Here is a 20,398-nt window from a genome sequence, read left to right as displayed (position 1 = left end):
TTACAATAAAGGAAGCTTCTCCTTACAGGGCTCACCGGAGTCTGATTATTTTGGGAGGGCAGCTCATACAAAAGGACTGAGACACATCCCAGAGTTGCCCCCTGCCCTCAGCACAGAGAAACAGGTCCCGGTGAAGACCAGCCCTAACTTGAAGGCATTCTGCCTAGGCGGCAGAGACAGCACCGTGCTCTCAGGAAATGCTGAGCGTCAGAACTGGGGTGGGAGAGCACCCACTGCCTAGGCATCACGCACAGTAAACAGCAGTGCCCGTGGGGAGGAGAGGAGCCCCTACCCCAGGCTGTACTGGTCAGGCTCCACCGCAGGCCGCCTCTCCAGCCGGCCCGAGGCCAGGCTGGTCTCCACGATGCTGACCGACGGCCTCTGGCGCCGCTCGTCAGGCAGCGAGACGGGCAATGAATCGAAGGAGGAGTTGCTGACGATACTGGATCTCGAGGAGATTTCGCTGTGGCCGGAATCTGAGAAGTTATCCACGGTGCCACTCGGAGCCAAAGTGTAGCCTGCGTGGGGACACACCAGTCCTTAGACGCTGCGGGTTCATAGCGTCCACAGTGCAGGCTACAGGAGCCACCACAGAAGTGGCGACTGAACACTCTACTTGTGAACTGAGATATCACAAATTTTTACTCAAAATGAATTTTAGCATGTTTAATGAAAGTTTAGAGAGGAAAAAAGAAAATGCCGTTATATGAGCCAGGAACTAATGCAGAGATCATGGCATGACCCGACTCATCTTAGCTCTCTTAAATTTAAATTATACTACACCCGTCTATACAAGTGAAACTATGAAGAATGACTAGGATGATATTTAAAAGTATGTTTGTTTTTTTTTTTCCTCAACCTGAAAAGTGTGCAATTTTGTCTTACTATTTTTTAGAACTTTATGGTAGAGAATAACTCCATTGGGAAGATTCACATTAAAAGTGGACATATAGGAACTGAAGAAGCTATCTTTGGGTTTTACCATTTGATTTTCAACATTAATAATATACTGAATAAATCACATAAAAGCCAATTATTTTGAAGGATACAATGTACAAAATCTCCACTTTCTCCCTGGACCATCACTATGTCTAAACAAATGTCCATTTTCTGGTATGAAGGACCCTTAACTCTTTGTTGCTAAAAACAATTCTGAAAGTCACAAAGGAAGAGAGGCTTGTCTGGACATTTTAAACAACAACAAAAAATACAAATCTTCCTTCTCAGTACTCGTTTCTATTTTAACATTACTAAGGAGCTAATGCTACTTAAAATACTGATTTTATATGATTGTACGTGTACAATGCAAAATTTTCAATGCCACCTAATTAAAAAAAATGAAATCTAGAACACCTAAATGTTGCTAATTACTCTCTAAAGAGTATTTTCTCATTTTTTCAGTAAATTATGAATTCCTGATTTATTTTTTAAAGGTTGCACAGGTCTTGATATTATTTAATGTGTTCATCTATGAAATGTCTTTTATAAACCACACTACAGGTTCTGACAGACAAGATTTCCTGAACAGTCTGCCCAAAAAACACCTGAGAAAACCATCACTCAGGTGGTGCCCTGGACTGTTCCGTTTTCCTCAGCTAATGAGACGACTCCTGTCCTTCCCCCTGGTCCTGGGTTCTGTAAACCCCACCTATCCCATAGGTCCGTGGTGCATTGTTATTCTTGTTACTGTTCTCACTTTCAAGAGAAGAGGAGGAGCTGGTTAAATCCAACTGCCTGGAGCCAAAAGATCTCAGCTGACTGCCACTGCCACCTAACAATGGACGAGAGAAGAGTTCAGACACACCCACTGAACACAGACTACAGACTGATACCACAAAAAATGCAGATGTCCAAAAAAGCTAGAAAGTCAAGCAGGAACAGTATTTGTTGTACCAGTAAAATCCCACAATGGATTAATCTCTTTGGCCTTGTCTAGCAAGAACAGTCTGGCCGTTTATTATGGACTTATGCCCATTCAGTGAAAGGGTAGGGGGTGGAAGTCATTTTCAGGTTAGGCAGCAGAGAATTACCTAGTATTTTAAGATAAGAAAGCATTAATATTGGAAGGAGAGCCTGAGTGCCTAAAATGTAATCTCTTTAAAAATAAGATAAGATAGCAACAAAAAGGATAATCAAGACCCGTGTTAATACAATGAAAAAATAAATCAGGAATATATTAGTTTTTCTTATATTTTTATAGCCATACTTCATAATTAATGCTATATAATCATATTTAGTTAGAACTGTTAGTATAAAAAGAATTATTCCCACACTTATAATCAGTAAAAAATGAGTTATAAAAAGTATAACATTACTAAAAATGAATTTTATGTAGTTATATAAGCTTAATGCTATTTATAGTTATAATATTAAAGAATACCGAAATTCTTCAAAATTTATAAACTGAGGAGAAAAAAATCCATTGGGTGTTAAACATCAGGTCGCTTTTGTTTTCCTGATTGCACCTTGTGGGCTTGAGGAACCTTAGTTCCCCAAACAGGGATGGAACCTCGCCTCAGCAGCAGAAGTTCGGCGTCCTGACTACCGGACGGTCAGGGAAATCCCAAGGTCATTTTAAGTGACTGTATTGGTCAGAGATGATGGAATCTCTAACTGGAATTTATCACGGTTCAAAGAACAGGTCACCAGGAAGGAGAACATAAGTCACCCAGTCACCTTTCCGTGGGGAGCTCTGTGGGGAGGTGGGCGGAGAGGAGAGCTGGGAAGACGTGTTGGATATTGTGTCTTCTGCTGGCCTCCTGTGGCGCTCCAGACTTCCTTCTTCAGACAAAGAAAGAATTTTCTTTAAAGCTTGTGGAGAGTTGATGCCTGTAAGAGAAAGAACTTCAATGTGCAGAATAACCGGAAGAACCCAAACACCTTTCTGTGCTAAGACTTAATATTCTGTTCTGTTGCCGGCTGTCTGCAGCCTCAGAGGGCTGGGTGCTCTCCCCGGGTAAACAGAGGCACCGCACAGGAGGCACCAGGGGCCACAGTGCAGCTTCTGACGCCTGCGGGGCAAGAGAGGCTGCTTCCGGAATCCCGCCAGGTTCTGAATCTTGGCCACCACAGTATTCAGCAATATGTTGGGCAGTGATGAAGAAAAAAAAAAAAAGACAATCTAGAAATACTTTAAGTTAGGATGAAAGCGGTGCAGCTCAGAATATTTATCAGAACTCAAGTTTGGGTTGGAAAGAGGTATTTTGGTGTTGGAAAAGCTAGCGCATGGCAAGTGGGAGTGATAGCAGGAAAGGATTGAGCCAAGAGGCAAAAGGAAGTAGCAGGAAAGAGACTGAAGGAGCATTAAGGAATTCCACACTAATATCTGATCAATAAGCAGATGAAGGAGCAGCAGCAGGAGGGGACCTTGAAAGTGTCAGGAACCAGAAGCTGAGGGAGGAGGTGTCCGGGGGGAGCCATCGAGCACCAAATGCAGGATCAAGCAGGAGGATGTAAGGCAGAAGAAAAAGGACTCCATGTGCTACTTTCAGGTGATTTTTCCCCTAAAAACTACTTTAGATATGAGGAAGTCACATGAAGAGATTTTTACTAAGTCTGTAGCATCATTATGAGGCACTCCCAATTACCATATTTTGAACAACAAAAAGACCTAAGGGGAGGCATTAGAGGCTGAAACTACCTCAATTAATATTAGCTTTTATTTCTATTTTTTGGCTGTGCTGGGTCTTCATTGCCGTGCATGGGCTTTCTCGAGCTAAGGCGAGCAGGGAGTACTCTCCAGTTGTGGTGTGGTGGCCTCTCTTATCATAGAGTATGAGCTCTAGGACGCGTGGGCTCCAGTAGTTGCAGCTCCCAGGTTCTAGAGCACAGGCTCAACAGCTGGGGCATCCAGGCTTAACTGCTCCAAGGCATGTGGAATCTTCCCAGGTAAGGGATCAAACCTGTGTCCCCTACATTGGCAGGAGGATTCTTAACTTTACACTGGACCACCAGGGAAGTCCTTAAATATTTATTTTTGTCAGCTTGGGTCTCAGTTGTGGCATGCAGGCTCAGTTGCCCTGCAGTATATGGGATCTTAGTTCCTTGACCAGGAATCAAATCCTCAGCCCTTGCATTGGAAGGCAGATTCTTTACCACTGGATCACCAGGGAAGTCCTTATGTTAGTTTTGATGTTCTCAGACTTAACAGAATCCATTAAAAAAGGAGGCAATGAAATTTAACCAAGATTTAATCCTTCATTTCACCTCATGTGTCTGATACTACTTTTCAATACAATATTTTAAAAATCATTTTTCAAGTAATCTTTTAAATACACATACAAATAATAATATATACAGGATACATGAAAACACTAGTTACACTAAAGCTACATGAATGAACAGCTTTAATTTGGAAAAGAAAAACTCCCAGACAGCATCACACACAGAATGAAAAAGTGCTGCCTTTGAACAATATAGATGGATGTGAAGATGCTATGCCTTATAAAACTCTGTTCCACTTTGAAAGTACTTTGATGACAAAGACATTAAAATAAAAAATGCAGGAAGGGGGACTTTCCTGGCAGTCCAGTGGTTAAGACATAGCCTTCCAATGCATGGGTTGCAAGGTTGGTCTCTGGTCATGGAGCTAAGATCCTACTTGCCTCATGGCCAAAACACCAAAACATAAAACAGAAGCAATATTGCAACAAATTCACTAAACACTTTAAAAAATGGTCCACATTAAAAAAAATAATTTTTTTTTTTAAATTGTAGGAAGTATTCAGAATAAAATTTAGTTCATGAATGGGGGTGCTGGGTGAGCTCAGCAACTCTAAGTTAATATTTTATATCATGTGACTTTAAATGTTTGTTGAACTCTCTTAAGAAGACACATGACTATTTCATCCATATTCCTAAAGCTCATAAATTAAAATAGGCTTAAAAATATTGGAGAGAGTCTCCTTGGGAAAGAGGGGGATGACTCTCCATTAGATGTGCCTCCATGTGGAGTTAACAGGCTATGTCCATATAAGAAGCAGAAAAGAGGCAATAGAGGTTGGCTTGCAGGGGACTTAGGAGTACAAGAATATTCAGAACAGGGAAGTGGAGGGACTTCCCTGGAGGTCCAGTGGTTAAGATGCTGCACAACTACCGGAGGGGGCTTGGTTTCCATCCCTGGTGGGGGAACTAGATCCCACATGCCACACAGTGCAGTCAAAAAATAAATAAAATTACAATAAAAAAACAGCACAGTGGACAAAGGAACATTAATTCAGTTTGTTTGTGATAGAGGTAGCAACACAAATATTTCGAAGAGGAAAACGTCCTATAAAGGGGAGATATTTCATTCTTCCCCAATTCAACAAATGGGACACCGGCTGATCAGGAGGAAGGAACCAGTGACAGAGTATTCACGACAGCGCACACCGAGCATCAAGGACTCCCGCTCGACGCGGGGACGGCCTGCAGCTGGCCGGGAATTATCCCAGGTACCAGTACCCTACTCTATCAAGAGTCAACTCTTTGCTGCCAGTTGTTGTTTAAAATTTCTTTCCTTTTATTGTTTCCTGTCACACAGACACACACACACACATATTTATACAGATAGAAACAAGAACTAGAACATTTTACGAAAAGTAATTTTGTTCCATTCACATAAAAGGACTAAACTAGTCCATACTTTACTTTTAATAGGAAAGATGAAGCTCCTTTAACTGGAGCTGTTTTCCTCCCAAGTTACAGAGTCGATGATTCAACACATGAGAGTTACACCTCCAGACAAATCATTTCACTTAGAAATATTCTGCCTAAATTCCAGCAACTCATTGATCATAAGGCTAAACTAGTTTAAATACGGTATATGGGCAAAACAGCTTCTGTACTTGTTAAAAGTTAAATGAGTAAAAGCCTCATGTCCTGCCACTGCCCCCATCGCTATGACAAAGGAGCATGACTGAATGAGATGCTCTGTAAGAACAGTCCTTCCCACTGGCAAAAGTTTAACTTCATGAACATTAATGTCTTATTAAGAGAGGGGCCAATCAGGGAAAACTCAGGTGTGTCAGATGAACATACCCAAAATAAGCACTATTCCCAAGTCCGAGAAGCAGGTGGGGAATGAACAGAGCCAAAAGGGCGTGTGGGTTGTTTGCCTTTTTGTGGTCGAGTTGTTTGTATAGAGTTTGAGTTGTTTGGAAATTAAGCCCTTGTCGGCCACATTGTTTGCAAATATCTTCTCCCATTCTGTCAGTTGTCTTTTCATTTTTGTTTATGGTTTCCTTCCTGTGTGAAAGCTTGTAAGTTTGATTAGGTCCCATTTGTTTATTTTTGGTTTTGTTTCTACTGTCTTGGGACACTGACCTAAGAAGATGTTGCTATGATCTGCGTCAGAGAATGTTTTTGCTTGTGATCTCTTCTAGGAGTTTTACGACAATAGGTCTCATGTTAAAGTTTTCAAGCCATTCTGAGTTGATTTTTGTGTATGGTGAGAGGGCATGTTCCAACCTCACTGATTTACATGGGGCTGTCCAGCTTTCTTAGCACCACTTGAAGAGACTGTCTTTTTCCTAATGCATATTCTTGACTCCTTTGTTGACGATTAACTGGCCGCAGTAATTAACCCAACTTTGTAATTCAACAGTACTTTTAAAAAAATAAATAAATGGGGGGGGTGTGAATGGAGTCACCTACCGAAAGGTGGGAGGTCCTTCACGGGCACTTTCTTCCGTGAAGGGTAGAGGGACACGGCGGGAACCTGCAGCCCCTGGTTGAGCTTGTGCGGCGGCTGCGGCGGCGGCGGCGGCGGCTGCGCTTTCGGCTGCAGCCCCGCTCTCGGGGCCACTGGGGAGGTCTCCGACTTGACAGGCTTTTTGTCACTGGGATTCTTAGGCACTGGTAATTGTTTGGTTTGAAAACAGAACACGAAGTTGAAGAGGTTAGTGGCCACATGTGAGATAATTATAGAACTGCATCAGCGCTTTCTGCAGTTAGAATACAGAAATGTGTATCTTTTTTCTCCTGTTCCCCATAAAAAGGACAGAAACAAGGGCAGGGGGAGAATGTTTGTTACAGGAAAAAAAAGCACAACAGGACAAGATTCACTTTATGAAGCTAGCCATCTCAAAAGATGATTATACTATTAAGTACCACATTAAAAAAAAAGTGTGGATCGTTTAATATGCTATAAGTATGTCTATAAAAAACCCAAATATATTATAAAACCGTAAAAGGAAAATTGTTAGAAATTATTTTCCTAAAATGGTACCCCAAATTTCATAATATGTTTTCAGTTAACAGATAATATTAGCTACAATCTTTTTACTACCAAATTCTCTCTCCTATGGGTTAGACTGATCTATGTTGCTAACAGCACTCAGTACTGTTTGAGTATTATACTGAGTGTGTGATTCCACGGCAGATAGAAGGCAAGCCAATTTAACAGGGCAATCAAATGCTGTATTTAAAGTGTATTAATATTCAAGACAACTCAATGACATATTTGACTTCCTCCATTTTACACATACAGGCGCTTAAACAACCTGCCTAAGGTGACATTGCTAGGACAAGAAACAAACAGGATTTTAATTCAGACCAACCTGACTGATGAGGACAAGCTCTTCACCATGATACATGGTACCTGGGTAAATTTACTAATATAATAGCCTGAATCTTCTCAATTATCTAACATTTAAACTCTGTAGAAGGTATCTTCAAACTTGCCCACTGTTGTTATTTAGTTGCTAAGCGGTGTCTGACTCTTCGTGACCTCATGGACTGCAGTCCACCAGGCTCCTCTGTCCATGGGATTCTCCAGGCAAGATTACTGGAGTGGGTAACCATTTCCTCCACTAGGGGGTCTTCCCAACCTACGGATCGAACCTGTGTCTCCTGCACTGACAGGTGGATTCTTTATCACTGAGCTACCAGGCAGCCCTAAAAGATCCCAAAGTGTCCTAGATGGAAAATGCCTCCGTCTCACAAATACAAATGCCGAGAGAAAGAAAGCAGCCCCCATTTCTGACCAGGCCAGATCTATGCACTAGGCTGAGGTATGGTTCCCCGTGGAGCAGAATTCCTGCCTTAGGTGGTAGCTGAACTGACTGCTGGGTGCTTTCTGGGCTAAGGGGTAAGGGGCAGCTAGCACACCTCGGTCTCTGCCCCTCCCAGGCTGCCCATCACTTTGCAGGTATCTTGTGAGAAGACAAGGCATGGGATTGGGAGCTGCATCCGCCCATGAGTCCCTTGCCTGCACCCTGATGGCACTGGGATGAAACCAAATAAGTCAGTCACCCTGAAGTAGTCTATGGAGTCGTGGTCTCCATGCTAACCCCAGTGGACTCGAGCCCAAGCCCAGGACTGCGTTGAGTGCTGTTATTACAGGAAAGGCTAGCGTGTCTCAGGATGCTACGTGCCCCTGCACCCTGCCCCGCCGTGCTGGCACAGGAAACCCATCTGCATTCCAGCCGGACCTGCAGCCACTTTAAGGAGAAACTCACATGTGTTGGTGGCCGGCTCACACTGCAGGGAGAGCGTCTGAAGACTTTCCTCATCCATCTCGAGCTCCAGATTGGACAGATACTGCTTCACTTTGCGAGCCATCTGGGCATCTTCATATAGCTTTTTGGCATTGAGAAAGGAGCTACGACGCACCCGCTTTTTATGCCCACCTGTCTGAGCAACGTCTAGCACGGTTGCGTTTGTACTACCCTGGCTGAGCGACCTGGAAGACGAAAAGGCAGAGATACAGCTCGCTCCAGCACGGGGTCACCATACCCACAGGAAACGTGCCAAGACTTCTCTAACAGTCTAGTTCAAGAGGCCATATGCCTCATTCTGGTAAGTAAACTGTCACAAAGGAATATAGAATCATATCATGTTCATATAGATTAACACATAATATATAGGTTAAAATGATTTTTTTCAAATTAAAAAGAATTCTACATACACTATAGGTATACACACATGTTTGGCACTTGTTCTGTTCGAACTAAAAATTCTACTTTTTTGCTTCTAAAAGCATCCAAGGCAGTTCTCTTGCAGAAGCCAGCAATTAATAATTATTATATATAAAAGCTCATGCAAGAATACACAGTTAACAGTGACATTAAATCTATTTCTGCTAAAGGGGATGTCTTATATAGATTTAAAGAAATTTACCCACAATGTTCACAATTGTTTTCTTATTGCTTGGGTTAAGTGTAGTGAGTTTTTCGAGTAATATGGTCAATTTGTTAATAAAATGGTCATGCAAATGTAAAAACACATGTACAGGAACTAGCATATGAGTTGTTAAGAATTATTTTTGAAAAGGACTGGTTTATAGAATGAAAACAGTAGTTAGTTGAGCTGTAAAAAATTTAGTTTTAACATGTAGGGGCACCTTCTGTATTACATAGATTCACTGCACAAAAATCTGTGCAACAGTATTTAAATTGCACAATTTTCCCTTCTAACATCCTTTCTCCCCTCACCCCAGGTTAGACTTTTCTCATTTCAAAACACACAAATTGTATTAAAATTAAATCTTTTTGAAAGCTCAGGAGTAAGGCCTGGCCTATGGTTCCCCAGAACAGTCATCAATCATTTCACAGCTCTCATGGGTCATGACCTCAAAAGCAAAAGCCCCAGTAGATTAAACTTGAAGTCAGTTTGCCAACTGAAATTCTGCTAGAGCAAGAGGGTTAAGAAAAAAAAAAAAATGCAAAAATGCAAAGCATCAGGAAACACAGCGGGTAAGAAAAACACAATGCCATGAGCAGGATGAGAACTGTGTGGGTGTGCCGTGCCGCCACCACTTACCCCAGACTCCTCCACTTCTTCTTCCTGTAAGTGAGAGCCGTGGAGGTTGAAGCATGGGTGTAGAGAGAGACAGAGAGATCACAAGCTCAGAAAGAAAAGGACCAGACTTCTGGATAAGCAGTACTAGAAGCCCACAAACCATAAACTGCGTAATTGCCTCACGCACACACACAACTGGACCAGCAGTAGCTTTCTGGCTCAAAGGACAAATAAAAGTAAATATTCTGTTGTAAAGACTTTTTGTTCTCTTCTTCGCTGGATTCATCATTTCTGGCTACACTGACAGCCCAATCCATTGTGTGGATAGTGAGACAATACAACTTGGATCATTTATATATTTTAGTTCACACTATCAATTATGCCTGTTAGCTCTGCAAATCAGCATTCTGAAAAATAAGAATAGTTGTGTCTCATGGTCAATGAACAGTGTCTGAGGGACAAACTGTTTTCACTGACAGCCCAAAGTGTACCAGATGTGGAATCAGACAATCATTCTGAATTACAGCTCAATGGAGATTCTGTACACACCCTGATAAACCTCGCCACAGATGGATGTATTCAAAACCTTCTCTCATTGATTAGGAAGCTCTAAGCTCAGCCTTCTCTAACCCCAGGAACACTGCTGAGGGCGACACTCACCGAGTCCTGAACATGAGGGCGGGGTCCATGTTCACAGAGGCCATTCGGCCAACGTGACGGATTTCTTTCGCAATCATTCTTAGCTTCTCAAAATTGACCAGCCCGTCAACTTTGGAGTCATTCCCTGTAATTGGTAAAGAAGGAAAAGGGAATCACATGGCATTCAGCCTACACTTCCACCGGGGGAGACAGAAACCTTCCAATTTATATATTCACCTTCGTGAAGGAACGTGAGATCCTTCTTGATCACTGGGAACAGGGGGATGATAGGAGGCTGCAGGTTCTGACTGTTGAGGACATTGCGGTATTTTGCCATGTTTCTGGAAGGATCAAACAGGTCTTGGAGATCTTGAAACAGCTTTTCGTATTTATTGGGAAGTTTCTCCCAAGTAGTTCGCAGTCTTGCCACTGGAGCCAGGTTTAGGCCACTGAGAGGGAAAAAAGATAAGTGGTATAAAATTAAGTGACTGGTCCTGTTGAAGGACGGTAAGAATATATTGCTTATTTATTAACACAGAACACTTCTGCATGCATGCTGGGTATACACAGGAATGCACAGGATTCGAAGGACTATTAATAATTCTGGGTAATGAGAACTGAAGATGCAAGCAGGGACGGGCCCTTGGAGTTCTCCTCTTCTCCCCTTTATAGCCTCTGGTTTATTTACTGTAGGCAGAACTACTACACTGTCAAGTGTCACAAGGGCAGGGCTGTGTTTCACTGCTTGATCTCCGTACATAAAGTACTTGGCACCGAGCAGGCATTTGATAAAGCAGATTAACAAATATCCTGTGACACCGGGTCATTTGTAGAGATATGGATGGACCTAGAGTCTGTCGTACAGAGTCAAGGAAGTCAGAAAGAGAAAAACAAATGTCATATAATATTGCTTATATGTGGAATCTAGAAAAATGGTACAGGTGAGCCTAGTTCTAGGGTAGGAATAGAGATGCCAATTGTAGAGAATGAATGTATGGATATGAGAGGGAGGGGGATGAATTGGGAGATTAAGATTGACATATATTAATAAACACTATCATGTGTAAAATACAGAGCTAGTGGGAAGCTGCTATACAACACAGGAAGCTCACCTCTGTGCTCTGTGATGACCTAGAGGGGTGGGATGGGGAGAGGGGAGGGAGGTCCAAGAGGGAGACGATATATGTATACTTATGGCTGACTCACTTTGTTGTACAAAAGTAACTAACACAATGTTGTAAAGCAATTGTCCCAATAAAAATATGTGTGTATGTGTATATATATATATATATATGTATATACATATATCCTATGGTAATAATGTAAAAGCAATAAGAACAATAATAGTATGATCAAATTCTTAGACAGAAAAAATGACTAATTTAACCATCAGCATCAATTTTGTTCATTGTTTCAATCTGTATTTTCTTCCAGCCTCTAAGCACTTAGAGGAGAAGAAAACTAACATTTACTAGGCATCCATCTGCCTTCTGCAAGGATGGAACTCTATACACATTATACCATTTAGGTTACTTGATAACTCTTTTGGGTCATTGTTATTTTATATAGAAATAAATTGACATTCAGGGAAATTCAAATAATTTGTCCCAAGTCACAGAGCTAAAAAGAAAAAAAAGCAAATACATATTTCCTGGGCTTTAAATCAGCATATAAGGTTGTTTTTAATTGAAGTACAGCTGACTTACCATGCTGTGTTATTTCCAGGAGTACAGTGCAGTGATTTGTCATATATATTTTTTATTAACACACTCACACACACATACATATATATCTGTTCTTTTTCAGATTCTTTTCTGTTACAGGCTATTACAAAATACTGAGTATAGTTCCCTATGCTATACAGTAGGGCCTTGTTGTTTATCTACTTTAAATATGTTAATTGCTCAGTTGAGTCCAACTCTTTGTGACCCCATGGACTGTATGTACCCTGCCAGGCTCCTCTGTCCATAGGATTCTTCAGGCAAGAACAGTGGAATGGCTTGCCATTTCCTACTCCAGAGGATATTCCTGATGCAGGGATCAAACCCAGGTCTCCTGCATTGCAGGCAGATTCTTTACCGTTTGAGCCATCAGGGAAGCCCATTTTATATATAATAGTGTATGTATTTTAAACCAAACTCCTAAATTATCCTTCTCTCACCTCTTCCCCATTTGCTAACCATAAGTTTATTTCGTATGTCTATGGGTCTACTTCTGTTTTGTAAATAAGTTCATTTACACACACACACACACACACACACACACACATTTAGGTTCCACATATAAATAATGCCATATGATATTTGTCTTACTCTGTCTGACTTTACTTAGTATGATAATCTCTAGGTCCATCCATTATAAGAGACTTTAAATAAAGGGTTACAATTAGGATTCAGAGAAAAAGAATTATTCCATGTGATGTAATCAAAAAACTACTAAACTCCTACAATTGTATGGCTTTCCTGGATTGATATGTATTTTTTAACATGCAAACCGAATCGACTCTTATGATGAACGTGCTCTCACCTGATGATTGCAAACATGGAGTTAAAATTCTTGCACTCCCTACAGTGCAGAGCTATCTTGATGAAATGCTTAATGATCTTCATCCTCTTCAGCTGGTTTATCTCCCGCAGAATCTCGGATGCTACCCAAAACGTCTCCTGGTTGATGACTTCCTCGAACGTCTTCAGGTTGGCACAGCTGGTTTTTGATTTGAGCTTGAACAAGTCATCGATGTACTCGGTGGGCTCGATGTTTCGGAAAAGCTCGAAGTTGCGCATGGAGAGCTGCGTGGCCACCTCCACGGTGCTGAGCTGCAGCAGCGAGATCTGGCTCTCTCGCAGCAGCTCCTGTGCGTCCTCGTCCGAGCAGAGGGTTTCCGTCTCCATGTTATTTTTCAAGTAATACCTGTGAGGGACACAGAATCCAAAGCCTGAGCAGCAATCTCAAGACATTCCTGGAAGAACAGCGCTGTCTACAGAACAGCAGTGAGGATGTGCCGCTGAATGATGTGGGGACTCTGCTTGGCAGATGGAGGAGGCAGTGGCTCCTCAGACACCAGACCACAGAACGCCACCCAGAAGCCACTGAGAGAAGCAAACACGTCACACGGAACTGCATTTGCATCACCTGCAGTCTGTTTTCCACTACTCTTCCTTCTAGATTATTTTCTCTTTTTATTTTTGGCTAATAAGGACAGAAAATAGCTGAACTTAGATAATGGGTTTAAATAAGGAAATGGGATCCAAGGAAGGAAGAGGAGGAGATCCGACAGACAGTGACCACTCTGTTCCCCGGGGATTCTCCGTGACTTCTGGTCCACCCAAGGTCACCTATTTATTCAAATACCAAAGAAACCTGTAAGCCATTTCCCTCTATTTGATGCTATGAGGAGAATGATCCTAAGACGAATTTTTACTTTCAAATATCTGATTTTCACAAAAACACTACACATAAGTGGGGTGTGTGTTTTTCCTGCTTATCAGATGAAGAAACAGGGGCTCAGAAAGATGAACACCAGCTGTAGAGAGAAAACTCAGGGTCCGTGCACCTTTCTCTTTGTCAGCAACTTGTCCAAAGAGAATGCAGATGTTTACTCTGTGATTGTTTGGTTTTTTTTTTTTGTTTTTTTTTTAACTGATTTTATAGAGAGATGCTTTCTTAAGCTAGACTCCATAAAGGAAGAAACAGAATGAGAATTGTGGTCCTGTCAAACTGGCCTTCTGCATATTTCGCCAAAGCCGACGTGACAGAAGACACAGACCTCGGGGCTTGACAGTAATAGATGTTCTCAGCTTTGATTACTCACGAAGCCCATGATGTGAATCCATTTATAATTTTGTTGAGCAATGACTGTGAATCAGGACTCTGCACCTCAGTGGGGATTTGGAGAACTCCATCATGATCACAGACAGATCAATGATATTTAAATCATAACGAGAAAAATGGACACTACCTACCAGAGTTGGGGCTGGTAATAGAGTGAAAGTGAAGAAGAGCAAGAAAAGCTGACAGCAAGAAAAAAGAAGTTCTGAATGAATTAAATCAGGTTTAGAGGTTTAACACAAAAGGCAAGAATACAATGAAACACTCCATATGATGAGAAAAAAGAAAAAATGTGATTTATGAAAACACTCAATTTTCAGAAAGTGCAAAATCTAGTCATTATACGAAAGTCAAGGCAAAACGACTTTTCCAACTTTCACTAATTTATGCTTTGAGAATATCAATGGAAACACCATTTGAGAGGCTGACAAAATCCCATACAGTGTTTTCCTACAAATACAAGGCAGCAGAAGACCAAGCCCTGAGGCAACTCAGCTTTGGTTCCAGTGTTAAGAAAGATATTTCATTAGTGTCATGAACAATAATAGGCAGCTTTAGCCAACCACACTGTCACAGTTATCTCTACCTAAACAAATGAAGCTCCTAGAAAAGTCAGGTAGGCAGAAGCAAATGACACAGGAAGGCGGAAGGTGTATTGTGAATGTGCAACTCCCAGGAGAAGGGTGTGCCTTTCTGCCAGCCCCGAGTCCTGATGGGGGCATGAGCACCGCTGAGCAGCAAGGAACGGTTAGGTCACAGTGCCCTTGTTTTGCACAAGTTCCTAAGAGATCCTTGTGAGGGTCAACCATCTACAGTGCGCATTCCCTTTGATGCGGCAATGCTCAGTGAATGAGGGAACTCTTTTTAATCTTCAGTGATACTTATTTAAAAAACCCTTGCAAAGTGTTCACAGGCCTTTGGTATGGGTTTGAGGAGAGGGGGAAGAGAAATCCAACAGGATGAATAACGTCTACCTTCCGCTCAGCTGTATCCTGTCAGCAAGTTTGGAAAGCTGATCTGGAAGCCTTCTTTGCTTGATCACTCCCTCTGGTGTGACAGAGACCTCACAGAGTGAGTACTGATCCGGGGTGGCGGTCACGGCAAACTCCCGGATGGCCTGAACAACCACTTCCTTCGCCGTAGTGTCCTTACTGATCATGATGTAGCGGCTTTGCTGGTCAGCCTTGAAAACCCTTAGCACTTGATCTGGCAAGTCTGGTGGAAAGAAGAGTCATATGTCAGTAGAAAGGATTTCAGTACATGGTAATAAAATTAAACAAAGCAATGTGAAAAAAGTTCTCAGAAAAGATAATGCTAAACTTCCATCTCTCCCTTACATCAACAGTTCTTCAAAGATGGATTCAGTCAACATACAGGCACAGTGAATGAACACATTTGCCCTAGGATAACCAAATGATCCACAGAAAAACAGATCGGATCACAATAGCAGCAGTTAAAGTTGTCAGCAGAAAGGAAAAAATTTAAATCTAAAGTTCATCTTTATTATATTGAAAAATCCATGAAGCTGACCTAAAATATGCCTCTTACTTTTTATTTAATATGACCTGGTAATATCTGCAGGGTACCATGTTAACTTCATTTTATGAAAGGGAACATCTGAGAGATCCATTTGCTTGTGGGCAAACTAAAATAGTCTGAGTAATAATAATAATAAAAAAGCCAGTTCCAACTGTTTGAAATTTACATTTATCATGACTTTTAGCATCTGACAGAGTCCATGCCAAAGCAAGAGAGATATACATAGCATTGCCATTACATTAGGGGGAAAACAACACAAAAAAACAAAACCATATGAGTGGTGCTCACCAGGAGTAGCACTGAAGTCTAAAATGCGATGGTGTGACTGCAGTAAGTCAGGATTACTGGAGGATAAGGTTCCGCTGACAGGCAGCGCAGTTGGGATGTGCTTGGTCTGCCTTAATCCTACTATGCTGTCATCTTGAGACTGACCAATCCCGATATCACTGGACCAAGAAGAAAGGTACAAAATAAAAGATCAGCAAGTTAAAAAGTTATGGCTCACCAATAGATAGTGCACACAGATAAGAAATAAACCATATTTCAGAATACTAGCAGTTAATGTGCAAATATCATTAATAAATTTGATTGTAAATTACAAAAGCAACTACTGCTTGTATATCCAACTCAAGTGCATGTTTCTCTAAAACCTTCATCTTTTTAACTAGATGAATCATAACGAGTATTAGTAGTTTCTGAGTTACAGACATATATTTAAGAAAAGATAAGCCAGAGTTAGTCATGGAAATAGAGTTAAGAAAAAGCACATTTTAAGAAAGGCATTTAGTCACTCAAATGATGACTTCTGCCTCAGAATGATAAGTTGTTTTATAATCTTATCTTTAAGAACTGAAGAAATTGAGTAAAATGAATGGAGGAAAAAAAGTCCAAACTGTTCCAATTTCATTCTCCAATGTTTCAGAGAGATAAATGAGATCACGATAGAGTCAAATGTAAAGAAAGCCTGACACAGACATTATTTCTTATTATATGGAGCATAAAAAAGTAGTGGTGCATGGTGACATTTCTTGGCACCAAAGAAGAGGCAGTGGAAAACCAATGACTCACTTTTACTTTTAACTCTCTACTTAAAATTTCTAGTTCTACATTTAAGCTCCAAGAGAAGTACTGCTTACTACTGATAGCTACAAGCTCACTTCCATTTATAAAAGCCTGGGTATAACTCTTGAAACATGATTTAATAATACATAAAAACTACTGCTAGATTTGAAGGGCCAACTATTTCCAAAACATCAGAATAAAGCAGTAAGCACAAACACAAAATTAACTAGAACACAAGCAAATGGTTATAGTTCTAACCAATTTCTATAAGTACCTTGAGATGAAGAGAAAGATCATACTAAGGTTGAGACATAAATCAAGGTGTCATAAAATTAAGATGCAGCATCATTAAGTTTTTAGACATGACAGCTTGATCATAATACCTACTACATATCATTTTTAATGGCTGTGCAAAAAATAATAATAATAATCTAGCAGCATCTTCCTTTTTATTTGGGAGAGAAACGGAAATCACAAAGGCAAATAAGTAAGGACAAGACTTGGGATGATGTTAGTATAAATTCTTAAAAGCTCATATGTAAACATGGTCCAGAGATCCCACTCCTGGCCATATATCTGGAGAAAACACCAATCTGAAAAGACATATGCACTCCATTTACATTTACACTGCAGCACTATTCAGAATGGCCAGGACATGGGAACAACCTAAGTGCCCATGAAGAGAAGAATGGCTAAAGAAGATGTGGTAATAAACACAATGGCGCCTTTCTTAGCTATAAAAAAGGATGAAATAATGCCATTTGTAGCAACATAGGTGGACCTAGAGATGAACATACTAAGGGAAGGAAGTCTGACAGAGAATGATAAATCTATTAGATTGCTTATGTGTGGAATATAAAAAAAATGATACAAATGAACTTATTGACAAATCAGAAATAGACTCATAGATATAGAAAACATATGGTTACCAAAGGAGGAGGGGGAGGGATAAATTAGGAGTCTGGAATTAACATATGCACACTACTATATATAAAACAGATAACAAGGACCCTCTGTATATAGCACAAGAAACTATACTCAATTTCTTATAATAACCAATAATGGAAAAGGACCTAAAAAAGAATGAATACACAAACATATATACATATAAAACGGAATCACTTTGCAGTATACCTGAAACTGAGAAATATTATAAATCAACTATATTTCAATAAAAATTTTAAAAATTCTTAGTTATATTCATAACAAAACTATATTTCCATTTAAGTGCATAGAGGCATATATATGCAGACAAAAAGGATTAATGTCCTGTGAAACATTAAAACATTCACATTACTAGTGGAATTTTATCTTTCAACCTTGGGCAGCCTTTACTGCCCACAACATGAGATGTCACACAGGCCTCGAGCCGACTGCTGTGGACTCGGGCCAAAGCCAGAGTCAGCTGGGCGCCTGCTGGCGCAGACGCTCTCAGTACTGGCCGGACACTCTGGCCGCTCCCCGAGGGTGGCCTTCTGCAGACCCGTTTCCCAGCAACAGGTCACACCCAGCACGGCGATCTAACACCCTGCTCTGACCTGTCTCTGCCATCCACAGACACAAGAGTGCTCCTGGACTAAGACTGTGTAAAGTAAAGATCAGGCTCAGAACGGTCCACCTCTGAGCGCAGCCTCTTCCCGCTGGACCTCTCGAACTCTATTGTTCCTGAGATTTTTTGACCTTGGTTAACTTTCTATGGAGTCTCTTGCCTTATTCTCTTTCCTCGGGGTTCAGTAGTCTTTCTCCACTTACTCAACAACTGGACCTGAGCTCTACTGTCCCCTACTACCCTCCCTCCTCTTCTCACATCCCTCTACCAGGCCTGTCCTTGCCAGGCGGCCACCGTCTGGCACCTTAGCTTCTGTGGTACTGATAATGTTTGAGAAAGAGAGGGAGAGAGAGAGAGAGAAAACACCAGTATATCTAGAATATTTATCTGCTTGACTACTTTAATAAGCTTTGTTAGAAAAAAAAAATCTTTGTAAACATATGCTGATTATTAGGAAAGATTTGCAATTTCCAGGCAAGAATACTGGAGTGGGGTGCCATTTTCTACTCCAGGGGATCCTCCCGACCCAGGGATGGAAGCTGCGTATCTTGCATCTCCAGCACTGGCAGTCAGTCTTCACAACTAGCACCACCTGGGAAGCCCCAAGTAATGACTACTATTAAATCAAGTCTATATACCAGCATAAAAGATCCGATAGTTTACTGAGCCATCTTTTAAATGTAATTATTCTTTTCAATTATATTACATATATAGATGATAAAATGTCTATTTTTATGGAGTTGCAATTGCTTTACAACGTCGTGCTAGTTTCTGTTGTACAACAAAGTGAATCAGCCGTATATTCACATATATCCCCTCCCTCTAGGACTTCCCTCCCACCACCCGCCACCCCGCCCTCTCCCGTCCCACCCATCTAGTTCATCAAAGAGCAGAGACCCAAATTTAAACTACAATGAGTTATTGTAAACTCACACCAGTCAGAATGCCCATTATCAAAAAACCTACACAATAAATGTTGGGGAGGATGTGGAGACAAGGGATCCTCTTGCACTATTGGTAGGAATGTAAACTGATAAAGCCACTATGGAGGTTCCTTAAAAAACTAAAAACAGAGCTACCAAATGACCCAGCAATCCCACTACTGAGCATATACCCTGAGAAAACCATAATTCAAACAGACACATGTGTAGCCTCAGTGTTCACTGTAGCAGTATTTACAATAGCCAGGACATGTCCACTGACAGATGAATGGGTAAAGATGTGGTCAAAATGAAATGTTTAAATAAGTCATATATATTCTCCTATGCAAATTAGTTAAGATGTCTCCTCAGTGCTTCCAAATCAATAATCTATTTATTATCCTTTTTTCTTTTCCCTTTTCTAGATTTTGAGTATCTTTCTAAATATACATAATAATGTTATATACAGTATTCTCATCCTGTGTCCTTCGCCAACACCCTGTACCAGGGATGGATTTCATCTCAGCTCTTACATGTCACATTTCTATTAATACTCACCAGGGTCATGCTGACTTGTGTTAAGATTGTTTTAAAGGTTCATATTTAACTCATGATCAGATATAATTCTAAGGTTTTTTTTAGTTATTGTGCTGCTAATAATTCTACATTTAAGTAATTTTCTTATCCACTTAAAAATGAGTTTTTCATTATGAAGGGTGACTTAAAAAATCAATTTCTATTTTCTGTAATGCCAGCAGGCCTAATCCACTGTCTCTTAGAAACTTACTTGGTACAAACACACTCTCAAGTCTATAAATACTGCCATGTACACACTGTTTATCCTTAGGACTCTGCTGTAGCAGTCATTTCTAGCTAATATGAAAGCATCAATCATTGTAGTTTAATAGGGACACAAGTTTGACATTCCATCCACTAACAGCATATTCTAGAACACAGCTCTCTAATCTTTGTATGAAATTTTTATCAGAAGTGGAATTAGAAAAAAGACTCGATAAAGTCTGAATGGTTATATGTATTGCTACTTTGTAAGACCTATTAGATCATGAAAGAAAGAAAAAAAATAACCCTTATGTTTTCAAGTTTTCTCAGATTACTGTAGTTAGAGGAATATATAATAAAT

The 20,398-nt window shown here is 40.7% G+C and overlaps 1 protein-coding gene across 6 annotated transcripts in view; it reads right to left on the bottom strand.

The window, feature by feature from the left end:
- Nucleotides 1-20,398, bottom strand: part of RAPGEF2 (Rap guanine nucleotide exchange factor 2) — a 256,474-nt gene that overhangs the window by 6,252 nt on the left and 229,824 nt on the right. For 5 of the 6 annotated variants that reach the window (XM_065905101.1, XM_065905102.1, XM_065905103.1 and 2 more), the window contains 10 exons: nt 16,015-16,172; nt 15,162-15,402; nt 12,886-13,269; nt 10,597-10,808; nt 10,381-10,504; nt 9,742-9,765; nt 8,439-8,662; nt 6,634-6,834; nt 2,677-2,829; nt 293-518 (listed from right to left, as the gene is read on the bottom strand). In XM_065905101.1, coding sequence (XP_065761173.1) covers nt 293-518; nt 2,677-2,829; nt 6,634-6,834; nt 8,439-8,662; nt 9,742-9,765; nt 10,381-10,504; nt 10,597-10,808; nt 12,886-13,269; nt 15,162-15,402; nt 16,015-16,172 — 1,947 coding nt within the window. The remainder of the gene's footprint in view (nt 1-292; nt 519-2,676; nt 2,830-6,633; nt 6,835-8,438; nt 8,663-9,741; nt 9,766-10,380; nt 10,505-10,596; nt 10,809-12,885; nt 13,270-15,161; nt 15,403-16,014; nt 16,173-20,398) is intronic. The other variant, XM_065905105.1, reaches the window with a different exon arrangement.

Source organism: Muntiacus reevesi, chromosome 13, assembly GCF_963930625.1.
Source record: "Muntiacus reevesi chromosome 13, mMunRee1.1, whole genome shotgun sequence".
NCBI classification, from domain to species: domain Eukaryota; kingdom Metazoa; phylum Chordata; class Mammalia; order Artiodactyla; family Cervidae; genus Muntiacus; species Muntiacus reevesi.
This window is presented reverse-complemented; position numbering and strand designations above follow the sequence as displayed.